General features: G+C 41.0%; 1 protein-coding gene across 3 annotated transcripts in view; it reads right to left on the bottom strand.

Moving 5' to 3' along the window:
• Window positions 1-1,574: 1,574 nt before the first annotated feature.
• LOC109989748 (kelch-like protein 29) overlaps window positions 1,575-19,069 on the bottom strand; it is a 41,299-nt gene continuing 23,804 nt past the window's right edge. For 2 of the 3 annotated variants that reach the window (XM_065964044.1, XM_065964045.1), the window contains 4 exons: window positions 16,345-16,525; window positions 9,497-9,678; window positions 4,622-4,766; window positions 1,575-2,822 (listed from right to left, as the gene is read on the bottom strand). In XM_065964044.1, coding sequence (XP_065820116.1) covers window positions 9,510-9,678; window positions 16,345-16,525 — 350 coding nt within the window. In that variant the 3' untranslated portion in view covers window positions 1,575-2,822; window positions 4,622-4,766; window positions 9,497-9,509. The remainder of the gene's footprint in view (window positions 2,823-4,621; window positions 4,767-9,496; window positions 9,679-16,344; window positions 16,526-19,069) is intronic. The other variant, XM_065964046.1, reaches the window with a different exon arrangement.

Genomic DNA, 19,069 nt, shown 5'->3' with positions numbered 1-19,069 from the left:
GCCAGTCAAACGAACTGGTTCATATAACTGATTCTACCCGACCTGAAAAGCCTCAGCATTTCTCTAATAAGCTCCATGACCAGAAACGTTGTAAAACTAGGATCAATATTGGAGATGCTATTGAAAAATGAAGAGAGGTTAGAACGCAGAAAGGTTTCAATACCGACTAAGAGCAGACTAAACACTGAAGCTTCCGTGTCCGAGACATGACAACCTGCGTGCACATCATGCACAGTAGGAAGGGGTGTAGGTAGACAGCAATTTCAACCGCCATGTGTCAGAGTTACATCTCCTTCTATCAGTTAACGAGATGTTATGACCAATTAATTCACTTTGACTTTTATTTTTAAAATATTATTTTGTTCTACGCTGGTGTGATTTCAAATGTTTTGTGGGGGACTATCTCTCCCGTTATAAGAGTCCTTAATCTCTTGAAGAGTGCAATTTCTTTTTACTGTAAAGTTTTTATTTAAAAGTTTTTTCTTGTAGCTGCTGAAATTGCTACCCGATCCCCGTGTCATGTCGAATTGACTCAACCATTCAGATAGGAGAACACACACAGTGTAACATCTTCAAGGTATTAATCGTGGTCTATTACAGGCTAACATCCATCTCTTTTCCTGCGGCTCTGTTCATATTGAGTCAGTGTCAAATCTGCTTCTCTCGTGCTGCAAAAAAATCACCCGCTTCATTCCAGCACCGCTTTGCTTCATTTTACATCATTTACCATGGTAAAAGCTGTTTGCTGGTGGAAATATCAAAGTAATATAAAAAACCCAAATGCACAGGTGCTTTATACACACAATCCAGTTTACTGTTTTTGTTGTGACTAAGCAGTGTGTGTCGATTTTAGTGTGTCTGCAGGAGATGGAGAGGATTTTTCTTTGGTACATCTCTGTGAGACGGATCTGGAACAGCCCAGGACCACAAAGACACCCTGATTGGAGGAGAGCAAAGGAGCGTCTGATTCCTGACCTCATCAAACAAAAAGAGGGTAGAAGTAGGCGTGTCTGAAGAGACCATCGTTTTAATCCGAAAATTTGCTCTGAAAGTCTCATCGTAAAGTATCAATTTATACTTCATTATTCAATATCCAAGCAACAATCAAGGCTCCCGTTTCCACAGCGAGCTCCCCGGCCCGTCTCCGGCACGTGCCAGCATCTGCACAACGCTCAGCTCTATTTCAAATTAGTTTCCATCACTTACCATCACTTTATCAACATCACGTCAAAAAGGGCCCCAAACAAACAGCAAAGCAACCTCAGAAAGACGAAGAAGTGACATGTTGTCTGCACATTTTTCTCTCTACTCACGCGTGATCTTGTACAGTGATGTTTGTACAGCTGTCATGGCTGAGCTCACGATCTAGAAATGGACCCAGTGGGGCAGAGCGAGCGCAGTCCAGCGGTGCAAAAACATGGTGGAAAATGTACTTTTTTCCCATGAATCATAGCAAGTACACATCGGAAGCCCAAACTCAAAGCTGTAAACAGTAGATAGCTTTTTGAGATTAAGATGAAAAACTCTTTATAAGGTTAACGCCCCAAAAAACATGATACACTTTAAATGTTTTGACATATGTGTTAGGATTTAATATTAACTGTTCAGTTCTCCTCTTTTCATACAGAGTTACAGTCATAACATTTCAAAATCAACTTTTTTTTTCTAGAAACATTTACACAGAGCTTCAGGTTTGAAAAAATATACATTCATCCTTTCTGTATTTACAGAATACAAACCAATCTTCTTTCGTGAGTATAAATCAAACACTTCGTACAAAGAATGGTTCAGGAAAACCAATGAAATAAATAAAACATGGTTCAACAGATAACTTGTATGCCAACAGACGCATGTGGTTATTGTGCTTTTCTTTCCCTCTGGAGCACATGTAGCAGGGTTGAACTTGATGAATTTATTTTCTCTCTCAGTATAATTGTATAGTTGTCCCTAAGAGAAACAGAGTATGAATGAAATGAAGCAAAAACAGATCACCAGATGATGTCACCATCAGGCTGGAATTAAACAAAGAATAAAGATCTCACCTGTCCAACATTTCATGGCCTCTCCTGTGTTAAGCAAGTCAACCAAGTTCAAAAGAACTAGTTTACATAAATGTGTAAACATATGTAAACACATACATGTGTTTTATAAAAATTACCTCTTAAAATCCACACTCACAGTGTGAATATAACTCCCCAAAGAGACTTTTATCTTCACTGACAAGAGAAAAACAGTCAATTCCTTCACTTAATTCGACTACTGAAAACACTTCTTACACCAAAAGAATCTTTGCTCTGTTTGATGAGACTTTAAAACCTTCCCCTGTCAAACATTATTACAGAAATTTCACCCTGCATTGGCTTTTACTGAGCTTCATCAAAGTATAGAAATATGGAGGGGATGAGTTTACAAAAAAATAACTGAAACAATGATGACTTCATTAAAAAAAAAGGAGTTTACCAAGAGGGTCCCTGTGAATGTATGAGTACATTCTGCACAGGGCTTTTCTGTAGGTTGGGAGAAGAGGTGGGTTGGACTGAAGATCGACCAACACCAGCCCTAAACTGCTGTCACACATCGTCCTTCAACCAGAGGTCAGTTGGTGTTGGGCATCGATCCCAGACTAATCGGGTCCAAGTCGACCTCAGCTGCTCTGGATGTACTTCTTGATGACCGCACAGCCGTGTCTGAACAGCGGGCAGGGTAGGGGCTGCAGGTGCGTCCACATGCGTGTGAGGGGTCGAAGGTCTCCAAGTTGCTGAGTGCGGGACTTTCGCTGCTCACGATGCCTCCTGTGGCGTAGATCTTCCCTTCTAAGATCACTGCATAGAAATAATTTTAGATATTTTGGTTATCTTCTTTTAATCTGAGAATCTTTCATAAGATAACTTTGGATTTTTGGAACTACAGGTTTCTGGTTAGATCAGACGGTTGATACCACTCTTGTATTTGCCAGCTATCTTCGTACAAAGCTTATAAACGTTGGGGAATGGCTAGCCTGGCTCTGTGTAGCAAAAACCACATTAACACCAATAGAAGGCAGGATTTTGAGTTCTAGGAGGTTCTGAACAGGGTTAAAAATGTTCCTCCAGGACATCATCGTCTGTATTTTCAACTAACACCAAAAGACCATTAAAGAATAAACAAATGAGTATGCTGATGTGTGAGGAGCCACACCTGTTTTGTACTGATTTAAATAAATTAAGGGGGGGGGAATTAAGTCAAGTGCCTGTGGCTCAGACACACTGTGATGATCCACTGATCCCTAATTCCTGGGATCAGGGAAAGTTCCTGCAGCAGTGGAAAGAGCTAAAGTCTACTCAACAGGAGAAACTGTGTTAGGCAGATAAGTGGGTGAATGCAAGTGCAAGAGCTTACGGAGCTCTGATATGAGATTGCTGTGACTCCCACCAGCAGGAATATTGCTTATTGTTTTTCTGGATACGACAACAAAGCCAGTCTGGAGACAACATCTCCATAAAATATGCTGCTTGTCTCGCTTGGGGCCACATTGAGTTAATTTGATATCATCCAACCAACATCTCAACATAGCCACAAAGCTACTTTATCAGATAGGAAAAACAAAAACCACATACACACTGGGTTATCATCCCCTCTCAGGGCAGGAGTGGGAAGTACTGAAAAAGCAAACATCTGTACAAATGTGCTCGTTTGATATGAGGAACACAAACAGAAGTATGTGTGCAGACAGGATTAAAACTGTGGCTGTGAGCTGATTTAGTCTTTGTACCCCTATTGGGGTTTCGAACAATCTGCATATACGTAAGGTGCACACACGAACAAACAAAACACTGAGTTTACAAAATGTAGTCCTGTGGAACAAATTTACATCACTGTTGAGACTGAAAAAACATTATTGCCTAATCCTCAATCTACTCAGAGAGAAAGCACAGCTGATCCAAAACACGGAGCGTGCAGGGTAAAGCCTGGAGCTGCTCCTCCTGATAAACAGAGGGGAGGTGCAGGCCTGCAGAGAGCTGAACGCACTGAAGGGAGAATATCAGCTCTCCTGCATGATGACCCTGCGAGACGTCATCCTCTCACACTGCAGATAGTGCTGTTTCTGATTGTTTGTGTGTTTTCTCCTTTTGCTGTGTTCACTGCCCTCCCTCCTCTCCTCCTGGTGTCAGACTTAGTTAAATGTAGCAGAACTGCTGCCTGCTGTGTGCTGGTGCAGCTTATCAATAACTCTGACAACATGATTTATGTTATCAGGATGTGATCTCACTGTTGTTTGTGTTCATTAATCTCCCTGTATCAAGCAGTATGTGTCCACACAATGAGGAACAGTTTCAACTTTTTTCCCCTTTCTTTTCTTTTTTTACACAAAAACATCTCCCATAACTTTACAAAGATTTTAAACCAAGCCATATGTTTATGTTATTGAGGCTACAATAAATGCTTGGGATTTTTTTTTGTATTGATGTTATGGAGCAGTGAGTTTCTGCCTTTCTAGCAGATGTGTTATGTTCCCCTCAGCATGACAGGCAGCAGTGTTACTGATCAACCGTATCAAAATCAAGACCAGCTTTGTTATTTTATTTTTTTTTTACCAAGGGACAAACTTCCATAGTGCACTGCTCTCTTAATAAAGTCTCACCTGCAGAATTGCCGAGAGTGGTTCATGTTGGGTCTGGCCTTGATGTTTCCTTTGTCTGGATCATAGATGGTGGTGGCTCAAGCGTAGGCTCCTCCCAGGATGAATATTAACCCATTCAGACTCACTGCAGGGGCGTATCTGTTATCTAGAGATGGAAGGACAGAGAGCGTAGTGGGGTAAAGAAAGCGCAGAACTGTTGTTAGAAATGTGGCATAATTTTATTTTCCATTATCCTTAACAGACTTCAGGTAGCAATAAAAAAAATCATTATCGCCATCCTCCAGATTGCATTCATGAAAATAAAAAAGTGCTGGAAACCATGTTGGGACTTCACAGCAATACAAAATAGTTACCCAAGTCCCCATAATTCAGGATTGTATTAAACCTTCATACCTCCACCACTGTAGATTCACAAAGACAAATATAATAGGAAAAAACACTGTAGATGTATGAGAAATACATGAGTGAACAGGTGAGATATTGCAAACTGTGCATTCTGTATAATTCAATCTGATACAGTGTATAGCAGGAAAACAGAGTTACTGAAGCAGCACCTCTGTAGGATTATTGATGAAGGAAAACTAAACGAATCTGTGGTTTGTGAAGAACGATGCCGTTGGAAACGTGCAGCTTGTGAGTAGAGGACGACGATTTCAAACTCTAATCTCACTTGAGCAGACTACAGCTGGCCAATTTACAAGCAGCATGAATTATGAACTCACACAACATGAGAAATGTCGTGTGAATCTCAACGTGATATGCCATCCTTGCAGGTTTTCTGCCACAATTTACAGACACCCTTCACTGGAGGTGAGAAACAGGAGAAGTGACGTCAGATGCCTCATTAATCGTAAACCATAGGAGTTTAAAATCTCCTCATCATTTTATTCGTCATTACCTTTTCTCTCAGCACAATACATATCATTGTATGTGTGAGTCAGGTTGCAGCTACACTAGCAGCTCTGTGAGGATGTACTTAATCTTCCCAAAGCTCTGACCTAAATGCTTACTACAGTATCAGTCTTAACATGCTGTGTAACGCAGTTATAAAATTGCATGTTGCCATTTTACACTTGTGTGTAAGGGTTTAAACACGTGTATGAATACTCAACCTGAATTACAGCTGTTATAGCCCTGCTGTTTCCTGGTTCGAATCCCCATCGGACAGGAGCCTCTCTGTATAGAGTTTGCATGTTCTCCCTGTTCATGCTCTGGGTACTCAGGCTCTCTCGCACAGTCCAAACAAATGCTCCTTAGGTCAGATGGTTCTTAATTGCCAGTAGGTTTGAATGTGAGTGTGGCTGGTTGTCTGTCTCTACATGTCAGCCCTGTGATTGACTGGAATCCAGTCCAGTGTACCCGGCCTCTCGCTGAGAGGGATGATCAATGTCATGTGACAGTCAGATATTTCATTTAAGATTAAAGTGGTGGACTAACTGACTGACTGACTGACAGAAAGAGGTAACCTTTATTTCTGCTATCAAAGACATAAAGAAAAACAACAACGCTTATCTATAGAGCGCCACAGGAACGAGTCCTGAAACCCGGAGGTAAGTTCGCATTTGAGCGCCATGGGGTCTAACGTCTAAAAGTCAATGGGGATTTTGAATGGGTTTGTGGTTAACACAAGCTTAAGAGATGTTGGCATTTTGTTAGACCACATAAACTACGTTATGTAATACCCCCACTTGTGAATTTTGAAGTTTTAACGCGTCTTTAAAAAGGCAGTTGCAAACAAGTGGCTAAATGTGACTACAGTGGTTGTCGGGGACATTAAACGTCATCACGCCAGACACAGAGACTCTCTCACTAGTCGGAGATGTCTCATGTAGGTTTAATCTTTAGGTTAAGGCAATCTTTAGGTTATTAAACAATTTATTAAGCTACGCGGATTAGTTTATCGGAAATCGTCTGAAGCATAACGGTAGTGACGTCACAATCATCTGACCGTGGTACAGTTCGCTTGGAGCATAACGTTAGCTTTTTACTTCTGTCGGCCGCATTAACGCTTCAAATGTCATAAAAATGGTGTTCATGTGTGAAGATTATCCTGCTGAACAAAACGCCTACGCTTCAGAAACGGGCGTATGCCACAGAGCTTATTTTCTGCAATGATCCAAAATCCCATAGGCGAATTCTCATTAGACCCCATGGCGATGCTACTTCTGGGAAACTCTCCACACCGCTTCCTGCTTCTCTCTATTGTGGACCTGCACTAAGCAGCAGGTTTGAGGTGCTTGTACGAGTACTGTGCAGGTTTATTGCATTCTTTTTTAGGTAAACCTCAAAGGACTGCTGTCTACTATCATCCTCTTGACAGATTTGATTTCTCCCTCGTCCTCCTGACCTTTGACACAACAAGGATAGAGTAATGAGTTGATAGGCAGCTTCTGTGTTGATTGAAAACATTCTAGTTCTGAGGAGAACCACGCTCACACAGGGTTTTGTGTGGATTTGCAGCTTTGAGGTTCATAATCTTTACAAAAGAAATCTATATGAATGACCATTTTGTACATAAAAAATTTAATACTACCGGGAATAAAAGCTAAACAACTTTTAACACAACTGATGATAACTCAAAGCTGTACCTGCAGGAAAACATGGGCTCTCAACACTCTGTTACAACTACTTAATCAGAAAGTCTGGGACCCCTAGGACTGAGGTCAAGGTAACAAATATACACACGCACAGCTGATTTGTGGCTGCAGTCTAAACACCCTGCTGTCCCCTCACATTCTTTTCAATCTGATTCCTGCACCAACACAGCAGATATCTAATTATTTAAAACCCTGAACACTAATGCAAGAAAAATCATGTATTTATCATTGATTCATTAGAATGCATGTTTTCTCAAACCAAACCAACAGAGTCCTAATGGCACAGGCTCATGAGGGGATTGTTTAATTAAACTTGAACTTTTACTTTACTTTGTTGCCTATTTATTCATGAATATTTAATGTAAATACTAAGGATCTGAGGCAGAGCATGCTGAATATTTTTCCTGAATTAAAACAAATGTGACTGGAACATGAACAGAGACTTCCAAAGTCCCTGCCCTTATTAATCCTTGGAGCATGCTGTAAACATATGAGTCAGATTACAATCTGGGGTACCTGCCTTCGAGGATTTAAGTATCTGTACATAGGCCGTGCACACACAGCTGTATTTGTGTCAGTCGGTGAGACACTAATCACAGATCGCAACAAACATGCAAAGGGGGAAAGTAATGTGGGGTTGGGGTTAGGAGGAAGAGTAGAGAGGGAGGTGGTGGGTTGATCGAGCAGCGCTCACACTAAAATCATCAACGGCACAATTTCACAGGAAGAACTAAACCTCAGTATCTGGTTGCTTGCTGGCTGTTAGAAGCAGGATCATCTACACACTCACTCTGTCTGTCTGTCTGTTTAGGACAAAGACATTACTTAATGGAAACATCATGCAAGCACACATGTAAATAAGTGTCACCTCCTGGCTCATTACATAATTCATGTGTGTGTGTGTGTGTGTGTACCTGTGTCCCTGCAGGGTTGTATAGTTATTATGAAGTTTGATGGTGTGCTGTGTGTCTTAGGATCTCTCTACATGTGTGTGTTTCTCAGACGTTACTCTCACTTCTCCTCTGCCAGCTCTTAAATACCATTAAGCTCTCAGCACTAACACATGTTACATAATAATACATTTGCTAACAGGATGCATGCTCTTGAGAGTTAAGTTTCTGAGCATTAGAGCTGAGGAAAGTGCCTCCACACATTTTGACCCAATTTCTCTCTGATTGCTAATGCACTGAGTGTTGCCTGCAGAAACAGTATGCCACAATTTGAGAAAATAATCGCCTTTAAAAAAAATAATGATTTGGACACCTCTTTGCCCTGCGAATCCATCATGAGCCAACATGTTAAATGGGATCATTCAGCGTCAGACATAGAATCTCTAAGTGTGTGTAAAATGAATCGAAATAAACTAATACGCATTTTCTGTTGTAGCTTTAAAGGAAGCACGAGTGACTTTTTGATCCAGTAGATGTCGCTCTTGAGCACCAGCATTAAACCAAAACAAACTGCTGTTTGGCCACACCTCTGCCATACTGTTCCCAAAGTGCGTAGCTTAACTAAACAGAAAGAATAAAAATATTTAAAAAAAATATTTGTGATCTGTCCAAGCTTAACAAAATGAGCTCAAGGATTACTCTGACCTATTATCAGCATGTTGAATGTCTTCTTTAAATTTACACAAATGTTGCTTTAAACAAGGAATTTTCCTTTTATATTTTTAGTTGGATATTTCTAAAAGTTATTTTGTCACCTAGACCCTGTAGAATGAAGGATAATGCTGTACTCATTCACAACCATCCTTGTGATGCATCTTTCAAGGATGTACAGTATTTCTTGTGAACTTGTCCTGATTGTGGATAAAATCTGCACTGAAACCACAGCTGTTCTGAATCACGCTCAGTTGTTCACTGTATATTTTCTATGCTACCTTGGAGTTATGAGAGCTTAGTTAAAAAAAAAAAAAAAAAAATCTGTTGCTGTGTCCTTCACAGGTCTCTGGTGGCTCCATCTGGAAAGTAGCTGCAGGTTTGTGAAGTGAGAACTATAAAGTCTGGCCAATAGCATGTCAGAGGGTTTATTTGGACCAATTAGCTGTGGTCTGCCGATTTTAATGAAAGCTTTAGCATGGGAGGAGGGGGATTAATGAAGAATCTGAGTACACTGATACAGTCATGTATGAATGACAAAATTACAACTTGAAATGGCAATCAGGACTCTACAGTTTCACCAGGCGAAGTCAAGCACATGACATTGAAGGTGTCTCCATATTGAGTTCTAAAAGAATCTGGTCTCTATCAAAGGGTCAGACTGTGGGTGCTATCACCTCTCTAAGTGATTCAATGAAGCTCCATGTGTTGCTCTGTGGTATGTAGGACCCTCGCCGAGCGCCCGGCCTCGTTCACACCTCCGAACACAAAGACCTTCCCTCCGCACACTGTGGCTGATGCTGAATGGACCGGCTTAGGAAGAGGAGAGACGGTCTCCCACTGGTTGGTGATTGTGTACCTGAAACATGAAACATTTTAAATCTTTATATTTGACCTTTTTTGTGTGTGTGTGTTCACACTGTCATTTTAATGTTTCATGAATTAGACTTTAAAAAGTTAGGTGAGGGGCTTGGGTGGCTTGGGCTTTCTCGCATCATGCCCAATTGTTTACGGGGAGAAAGCAAACTCAGAATGCAGAACAAACACCAAGCTGTGGGAGTGTCACCCACATGGGGGAAGGGTTACTGCCCTTTGTGATGTCACAAAGGGAAAATCTCGAAACGGCCTGTTTGAGCACACAATTTTTGGTGCAGGCAAAAGACACAAGACGAGGACGGACTTTTCTCATAATAGGGGGGTTTGAAATCAGGCTAGGGACACATATAAGTGTTAGAAAACCATAGTAAAGTGTACTGAGCGTTATATGTGAACTTTTAATTACTTTGGAAACCGCTGATGATTCAGAAACAATTAAAACACAGTCAGTCATCTGCTACCACACACACCAAGGATATACAGCAATAATCTGATTGCAAATGTTCCTAATGAGCTGAAATGCTGCTTTTTGCTGCAGGGCTGACCGATATAATTAGCTAAATGCCTACACCACCAGGATGATGAAAAAATACCAAGACTGAGACCAAACATTACGTACAATGAGAGCAATTAAAGCAATTACACAAAGCAGCATATGTTTGGAGCTACAATCCATTAGTCTCTAGAGTCAGGCTTTGTGTCAGCGCCAAGCTTTGGACCTTTCTCACCGAGCTTTGGCAGAAACTTCACCAATGAGCTGAGAACTCAGCAGACCCAGACTTACACAGACGCAAGATGAGAGGACCCAACACAATGTGAACAAGACCCTTGTTATACTAGTGTATAATCAGAAATCCAGCAGGCAATAAAATGCATGTTTCTTGACTTTCCATTTCTGTTTGGTGTGTTTAGCCTGGTGTGTTAACAGTATAAACCCTTGTCCATGGACCATTGATCATAGCAGCAGACTGCATTCCAGCTGGAGAAGGCCTCATACACAAGCCGCAATTTGATCCTGGAGCTTTTTTAAACACTTCTGTTTAATGTGGTGGAGGTTAAGGTTGTCTATTTGTCAGAAAAGAAAAACACCTTTACAGTAACAATGGAAGCAATCAGTCAATCTCACAGCTCATGAATATCACTGGATACACATCACTTGTGATTTACCTTCAAGAATTTCTAATGAAGTGTGACATCAAGAATAACACTAAAGAGGTTCTCACAGGGGGTGTGTAAGGTTTGATTGCATCTCCAAGCCAGAGGAAATGGAGAGAGAAGAGAGTGATAAATAAAATATAAACATCACACTTATCACTTAACTAAAAACAAGATCTCTGCACTTCTTTGTTAGACAGAATTCGTCACGTCTTGTAGGAGTTTATCCATCAACATGTTGAACTGCATTTATTGATTTTGAAAAATATATATAAACACAAAGACTGATCACTGCATGAAGCTGTGTAATCGCCTGCAGCTTCTGTCAGACTTGTTTCCTCATCCTTTCGGAGAAGATGCTGCAGGGTTACAGCAGAACAAACAATGCAGGATTGTCTTCTTTTATGTGGGAGAGAGACACAACGAAAGACGGATATGAAGGGTGGGCAGATTGTGAATGAATAAAGGGGCCAGACTTTAACCTAGAATTGTCTCTGAATATGTAATCTTCATAAAGAACAACAAGTTCATGCTCCCAGCATGCACTGCAGCTCACATGTCAAAAAATCAGAGCTGTAACTCAATATGTGCTCTGTATAAGAGTGACCCACACAGTGTGATTGTTTTTATGAAAGAAAACCTGCCAATGTTTCTCTGTTCTTTGTTTTAACTCTCCTTAAAAAAACATCAGGTTTAATTACTACAGCTGGAATGAGACAGTTTATGTGGAACTATACAGCCACACCTGCCATGTTTGTTTGTGTTGACAGCAGATGGATTTGCCGTGCTGCCGTCTGTTGGGCACCAAGACCAACTAAAACAAACAAACATCTCTAAACCAGTGACATTACTCATTATCTCAGGATCACACTCTCTTGGTTAAGTTTGACCAGAACTTGGAAACATTTTGGTACCTGGAGCAAACAACTGCTTTCAATTCATGATGGGTTGTGGACACAGAGTATGTGACAATGTTGCACACCTTTAGTCTAGGGAGGCCCCTGTTGGTCACAAATCTGCTCATCTTAGAATGTTCATATCTGAAGGAATAAAACGTTTAAATGTTGAGCTGCTAAAAAAAAATACCTCTGAGAGTGGAGCAATCTCTTAAACCATTTCTAAAACAAAAATGGCAGCTGTGAAGCAAAATGAGAAATCATCTTTCAGCTTTTTTTTGTATGGACTGCATTGTGGTTGCTAAGAGAAATGCAGACTTCTAATTATACCTCACAATCTACCCTAACCACTGATAATTACCTAGAAATGTACTGCTGTTAACTAACTGACTGCATGAAAAACTGGATGACTGTGGCAGCTTTATATCATTATTTATCTTTCTCTGTGTATTTTTGACAGAGAAAAATGGAAGGCAAAAGAGAGAAAACAGCACAGGAAAATCACAACAGCAAAAATAAGGCAGAATTATTTGCCTGTTGGTAAAGGCTGACATTGTCCAGAGTGTCAGCCCATTATTAATCAATGAAGGGGAAGCACATACAGCTTGTACTGCTCATTACCTGCAGCCTCTCTCTGCCTTTCACTAATACCGACCTCAGGCACACCTGCTGCTGCTTGACCATGTTTTAATATCTGGCAAGCATGCATACACACACGCAAGCACGCACACAGACACATAAACACTTTTGGCATCATCCACCTCCATATCAACCCCCCATCAGCCCCATTAGAAGACAAAGAAGAAGAGATGCTGTTTTTCCCATGGCATTTCAGACATTTTTAACATATCTTGTCTTGCAGGCCCAAAAAACACTGTTCAGCTTCTGCCCACCTAATGAGCTCTGTGAGGAGAGGCAATGGGCAATGAGACAGAGGGTGTAGGACATGAAAGATGCGGGTTAAAAAAGGCTTGGCATCTCTGGTGGTGGAGCAGAATGCCTAGGCTAGTTCTGGGCTGATTGAGGTGACCACATTCAAGAGTGAATCGAGGGCTGGGGTTTGTGCCTGAAGTGCCTTGACGGCTCAGTAAGGGCCAGCACACTGAAACTCAAAGATGTACAGTATAAAAACATGCACAACTGTTCATTATAGCAGCAGAGAGGCTGGATTGGCTTTGGGAAAGGACAGAGGGAATCTTCACATGTGTCCATTGGTTCCAGTGTGACAGATTGTGCAAAGCTCACACCATAAGGAGTCCTGCACATAAACTCTCTGATCGGCTGTACTTTGCTTAAATCTTCTTTGCTTGCTCCTCTTCTCTCTCTCCTTATTTCTCTGAATCCTTTGCTGCAGGCTCCCAAAAACCTTAGGCTACAAAGTGATGGGAATCTTCTTTGCAATTAAAATCCTCACCCCACTGATTTTTTCCCCCAAAGTCTCTAAAGAGAATGCTGTTGGATGAAAGCTAAAGAAAAGATAAAGTAGGACCTCCATCTTCAAGGTTTAATGTATGAAAGATCAGCGTGTTTACAAGCAGATTTATGGGTACATGGCATTTTATGTGAGCTGAGGTAGATTGAATGTGTCATACTGGCCTTGTTCCTCTCTTCATCTTTCTATCTGCAAAGGAACAGATCTCCGTCAGATAATCCTCACACAACCAGCCAGGAGGTAAACCATTCCTCAAAGAGCAGCTGTATCCTCTTTACATGAGAGCAATGTGGAGTCTCTCCCACCCCTGCTGTCCCACAGGAGGAGATCTTTTTCTGGGTGACAGGCATCCTGGCATGCACACCGCATGTGGACATCAAGCACTTCAGGACTTCCCACTTCACTGAGCCGTCCACGGACTGTTACTGTGTTTAGTGTGATAAGATCTTCCACTGGTATATTCATCTCACTGCATCTTCTTTGTTGTGATTGAGTGGATTAAATTCCCCAGGAGCAATTCACTGCAACTAAGGTCTTGCAGGCATTATGCTTAGCCTAATGCAGACTAAGGCTCAGGCTAAGCCACCATTTTTTGAAATGGCCCATTGGGTTGGTGTATGAGTAGGTGTGGAAGTATATCACCACTGAATGCCACACTCATGCAGGAACAGCCAATGTGCTAGTTAATTAGCCTGAAAACTACACATGAACCTCTCTTCACAGCTTTTTACAGGCTCGTATATTTATGTACTGCATACAAAAAGGTAATTTTAGTTTGAAAAAGCCATAAAAAGCCAGAGGACATGATCAGTGCAAATTGCTCCTCTCTCCTCCAGGCTTGTTTGCCAAACAGCTCGACATCCCTGATGAGAAGAGCTAGCTGCTGTACTCGGTGTCATGTCGCAAACAGTCTGCATGCAATATTAAGTTGCAATAGAGCTCTGAGAATGCACAAACCTGAGCATAGTGCGTGATAAATAAAACAAAACCGTCTTTGATTGACACATCATGAGAGACTTATGAATTATTCAATATCTGCAACCCTGTTTGCCAAAGATTAGCATGTATAAAGCAGGCTCAGGGTACATGATTGCAAGTTAAAAGCGTCCTAAACTTAACTACTCCTGCCCCTAGGATCTGTCAATCATTGGTGAGGAGAGTGGAGACCAGATGAGCCCACTCGGTCCTGTTACTGTTGATTGCTGTGCGGGAGTAAGGAGTCAAAGTGTTGGAAGGTGAGGAGCCCTGGCTGAAGCTGGCTGATCTATGCAGACATGAAAATCAACAAAGGTAGACGCACCAATCTATGCAGAAACTCTATGAAGTACAGGTGACACACAGAAATGTAGGCTAGAAAAGATTGTCTGCCTGTCTAAACAATCTCTGAATGAATCACTTTAGTAGAAGAGTAAATCAGCTCTGACTGTTGGAGCGTTTTCTTAGCCTTCAGATACAAGCTCGACCAGCCAACTGCATATCAAACAAGGCAGCTATTCACACACACTGACAAATTATTTCTGGATATCATTTGTTCTCCAGATGAAGAAACTGTTCTTGAAACCTGTGCAGCTATTCCTCCATCCTGTGGGGAGGATGAAAAAAAAACACATTTGAGTAACAGTTTCCTTTATCTCCTCTAGCCAGGGTTTAGTCCTGCTGTGGACTGGCTGCCTCCCTGCTGGAGTCTCTACTCTCTTTAGAGTCCAACAATGCTGAGCTGCAGCAGAGCCAACTGAGTCTCATAGCAGAGACACACCTGCCAAATATGATGGGTTGGCTACAAGAAAAAGGATCAGCAGTTAATGAGGCTCATTTATCAAAGCAGCTAGGAACAAAAGCCTTCAGAGAAAGACTGAAAGGGATCTGGATAATCTTCCACAGCCTGGAGATCTATGTAAGGATTCAAAAATAACTCGTAATTTAATGATTCTTTACAGTTAAAATATGTATTTATACATATATAACATCAGGTACTTTTGTGTAGGACGGGGGCATTGGGTTGTACAGGTTAATGAATCGTTTTAAATAGTTTCATTCATAGTTTTCAGTTGTGAAATAAGGTTTTGACTAGAATTTGAGCCGGACAGTTTCTGACAGTGAGCTAGTTCTCAGGTTTGATATTGTTCTCACATTTTAAAAAACTCCATGTTAAGCTGTTTTCACATATACACTCCTGAAAATATCTAGGCAAAGAAGGTTGAAGTTTTATGGCGCTGATATCTTAGTCCAGTTGCTTTGGTCCATCAGAAAAGCTTCATGAGGAAGAAATAAAAACTCATCACTCTGTGAAACCATGATTTCTCCAAAGCTGTGAATGCCTTTGATGTTCCAGTAGCTTTAAAAAATAACCAGCTCAGAGACTGAGGAATCAAATGCATAACCCTTACAGACAAATCTTCCATCCTTCCCTTTCACAAGGACACAGTGTGGTAGTATTGTAGGGTAATATCAAATTAGCCTATTTCATTTAGAGGACTGTTGAGCATTGTGAAAAGCTTTGGAGATCAATCAAGCTGTTGGTAATGAGCGGCAGCGGCCCGCTCTGATAAACCCAGTAATGCTCTTTTGATAACATAGGTTTATCTCGCTCTGCTGTGCAGGAGGAGGAAGCTTATCTGTTGAACTTACTCAGCCCAGGTTAGAGGAGAAATGAGGAGCAGAAGTATAAAAGTCAAGAGGAGAGAATCAGACGATTGAATCTGAGCAATCTCTATTCATATTTTATGCCACTAAGAATCAGTTGTACTCAGTATTTGTCTTTTCTTGCGCTGGAGTTTGGACAAAAAGCACAAAAAAATGAGAAGCAGAGAGTTGACTGAAAGGACCGCACAGGGTGACCTTCATATGAAGTGTCTGCAAATTGTTGTTGGTTAAGTGGATGAAATCAGACACTGTATGCCACTCTGCTCTCTGAACGCAATTCCTCTCTCTCAGGCCCCGCTCACAAACAAGTAAAAGGTGCTCAGTTGCTGCACAATAACGCTCACATGTGTGACGATTGAATATGCTCCAACACACATTCACACCTGCATTCCAACTCTCTACTCTCGTAGAAAATGCAAACTTACCTGTCCAAACACTTTTGCAACATGCTGCACTACATTGCTGCATGCTGCACCATCTGCCACGTTCTGACAGACTGCTGATGATGCCATGTGACTCTTACCTCTCCACATGGTCCAGGTTCCTTGATACTCCCAGTCCTCCGATGGTGTAGAGCTTTCCGTCGTACACCAGGCTGTTGTGTTTGCAGCGAGCCACCGTCATCCGAGACACCAGACTCCAGTTATCCAGCAGGGACATGTAGCACCAGACATCAGCCACCATCACACCGCCCTCTGTGCCACCTGAAATATATTAGTACGTAAACAAAGTGGCTATTTGGAGTGTTTACTTATCCAGAAACAAGGGACTGAGAAACTACATGTACTTTATTTTGAAAATTGTTAAGCTTAAAGAAAATTCCAACTAGTGTAGATTTGCTCTAATTACATGTTTTACTTTAGCATCAAATAGTAGGACAATGATGTAAACATTAAAATACTAATGTTAATCTCCTTTCTTTAAAACGTTTTTACTTATGTTGTTTAAATCTCTACATTTGGTGTGTTTTGTTCATAAGTTAAAAAATAACAGTGAGCAACTTGGACAACTTTTTATTGACAGAAAGTTGTTTGTTGATGTGTTTGCGAGGGAGTTAGGCAACCATCGTGTATTTTATGTAACACCAGCAGAGTCTCAGTGACCATGCTCTGTCAAAAGGTTACAGACTGGCAGCCTGTTGATTTGCTGGCAAGAACACCTCTGATTTCTCCTCTGGCTGTCTGAAACCTAGATGACACATGCAGACCTGTTCCAATGCCCAAACACAAATTTACATTGATATGAAAACAGGGAGAGAAACATGCAGGACAAATCCTGCTGCATTTACACACTGCAACGTATGTAATGGAGAAATTCAGTCTGTCTCTGGTGAAGAAACTCAAAAGTTTCTCATAGAGGGGGTCACAGACTACACATTGTGTCACTATGGAACCAAATAAACTGTATAACACTGCAGAGGCTGTCAAGCCAATCACCGAAAAAAAGTCAAGTTGATAAAATGGCTCTACAGAAGTTAAAGAGAAGAGACATTCTTTAACAGAAAAGAAGGACACTGAAGTCATCTGCAGTGATTTTCCAAGTAACAGATGTCAAGTCAAGTCGACTTCATTTATGAAAATAAAAAGATTTGTAAGTTTGGAGGGGGGGCCACACTTTCAAATCTGTTTCTCAAAAGTCACAAGAGGTTGATGTTGGACTGAGCAGCTTCATATCTGTCAGAGTGAAACTGTCCTCACTGAAAGGTCATAGATGGGAAGAGAGGAGATCTATGTCATTGCCCTTCACGCTTCGTGTGACCTCAACTAAAGAGATCAGAGATTCCATTTATTTCCTCAATGTAAAGCCATACTGTATTTTGGTTTTCAAAAATGCTCAAATTCCTTTCCAAAAGAGATGGAGACCGAACAATTTACACACAAGCCTACAGCTATGTGAGGAAGAACTTTGATGCTTTAAGCTAAATGCTTAAGTTTGCATTTTAACATCTATCCAAACGTGTTGAGAAAATACAGTCCAGTCACATCCTTACAGCCATGCTGCTGGCAAAGAAAGCTATATCAAAATCAAAGTGATCAATCATTTAGGAGCGTAATTAAATTATTAAGATGTTATATCTTTATTTTACCTCGGATTTAAGAAGGGGCACCACTTCCTGTTAAAGGAAGAAAATAACTTTAATGGTATAAGTTAATTAATTAATCAATCAGTTTCATATCTTGAAAGAAGTAAGTTCTGGAAATGTTAAACAAGAAAACACACAGACAAAGTCCTGAATTTTATGTGTAAAATGTAATATAAAAGGGGTAAACAATAATGAAACAGATAAAGAATATGATTATTATGATCAGGATAATGCAATCATAATGTATGGTGACATTATATATTTAGTAATGAGATAAGACGCGGTTTTGTTTGAATGACTTAATCAGAAAATGGTCAAAAAGAAAAAGTTGATAAAGAAATTTTGGGATTCTATTTGGATTTAAAGGTGGGCTCTGAATAGACACGACTCAAGACTTCATCTTCCAACACCCCTTGCCACCAGCAGTCTTACTGTGAGATGTGTTCAATTGAACTCCGCTGGCTGGTCCCGCGTTTCAGTCTCTGGCAAGCGGTTCTTTCCAGGCCCAGAGAGGTCCACGGACCAGATTAGATGCCTTGACACCTTGGTCGGAGTGTGCAGCTGGGATGGAGATTGTACGTCGGTTCAGCCATCGTCTCAGAAGCTCCAAGAGGATCCAACAGGAAAAATATTAAAGAGTCTTTTGATACGTCCATTTCCAATTCAGATTAACCAGATGGCCGTCTTGATGAATGCAAATTAAGGAATTGGCATTCAAAATTGAAGAGCAAAGACTTTGGAGAAGAAAGTTCAGAAACCTTGCCAGAAAGAATTGATGTTCCAAAAATTGTGCGTGCAAAAGAAAGTTTGGCAGAGACTCGTCTCTACGGCACAAACTTAGAAGAAGTGATTTGGACCGAAGTCCGAAGAGAAGCGAGCAAGAGCTGAAGCTCTAAACTTCAAGAAACCAAAACTAAGAAAAACTAAAGATCTGAGCTCAGTGTGAACTCTTGCTGGCTGAGAGGAGGGGGTCTGCAGGCAAAGAGGGGTGTCGCCCATGGGTGACTCCCATTCTGACCGGAGGACAATTGTTTAAATTAAACCGAGTTTACTCAATAAGATTAAAAATAAGAATCTAAACATATATACGTCACCATACATTCATTTCAATATTATTTCTATCAGATCCACGTTGATGTAGGTTCACGTCATATATTTAGACAAA

The sequence above is a fragment of the Labrus bergylta genome, chromosome 15, assembly GCF_963930695.1.
Source record: "Labrus bergylta chromosome 15, fLabBer1.1, whole genome shotgun sequence".
Taxonomy (NCBI): domain Eukaryota; kingdom Metazoa; phylum Chordata; class Actinopteri; order Labriformes; family Labridae; genus Labrus; species Labrus bergylta.
Note: the sequence above shows the minus strand (reverse complement) of the source record. Positions and strands in the feature narration are given on the sequence as shown.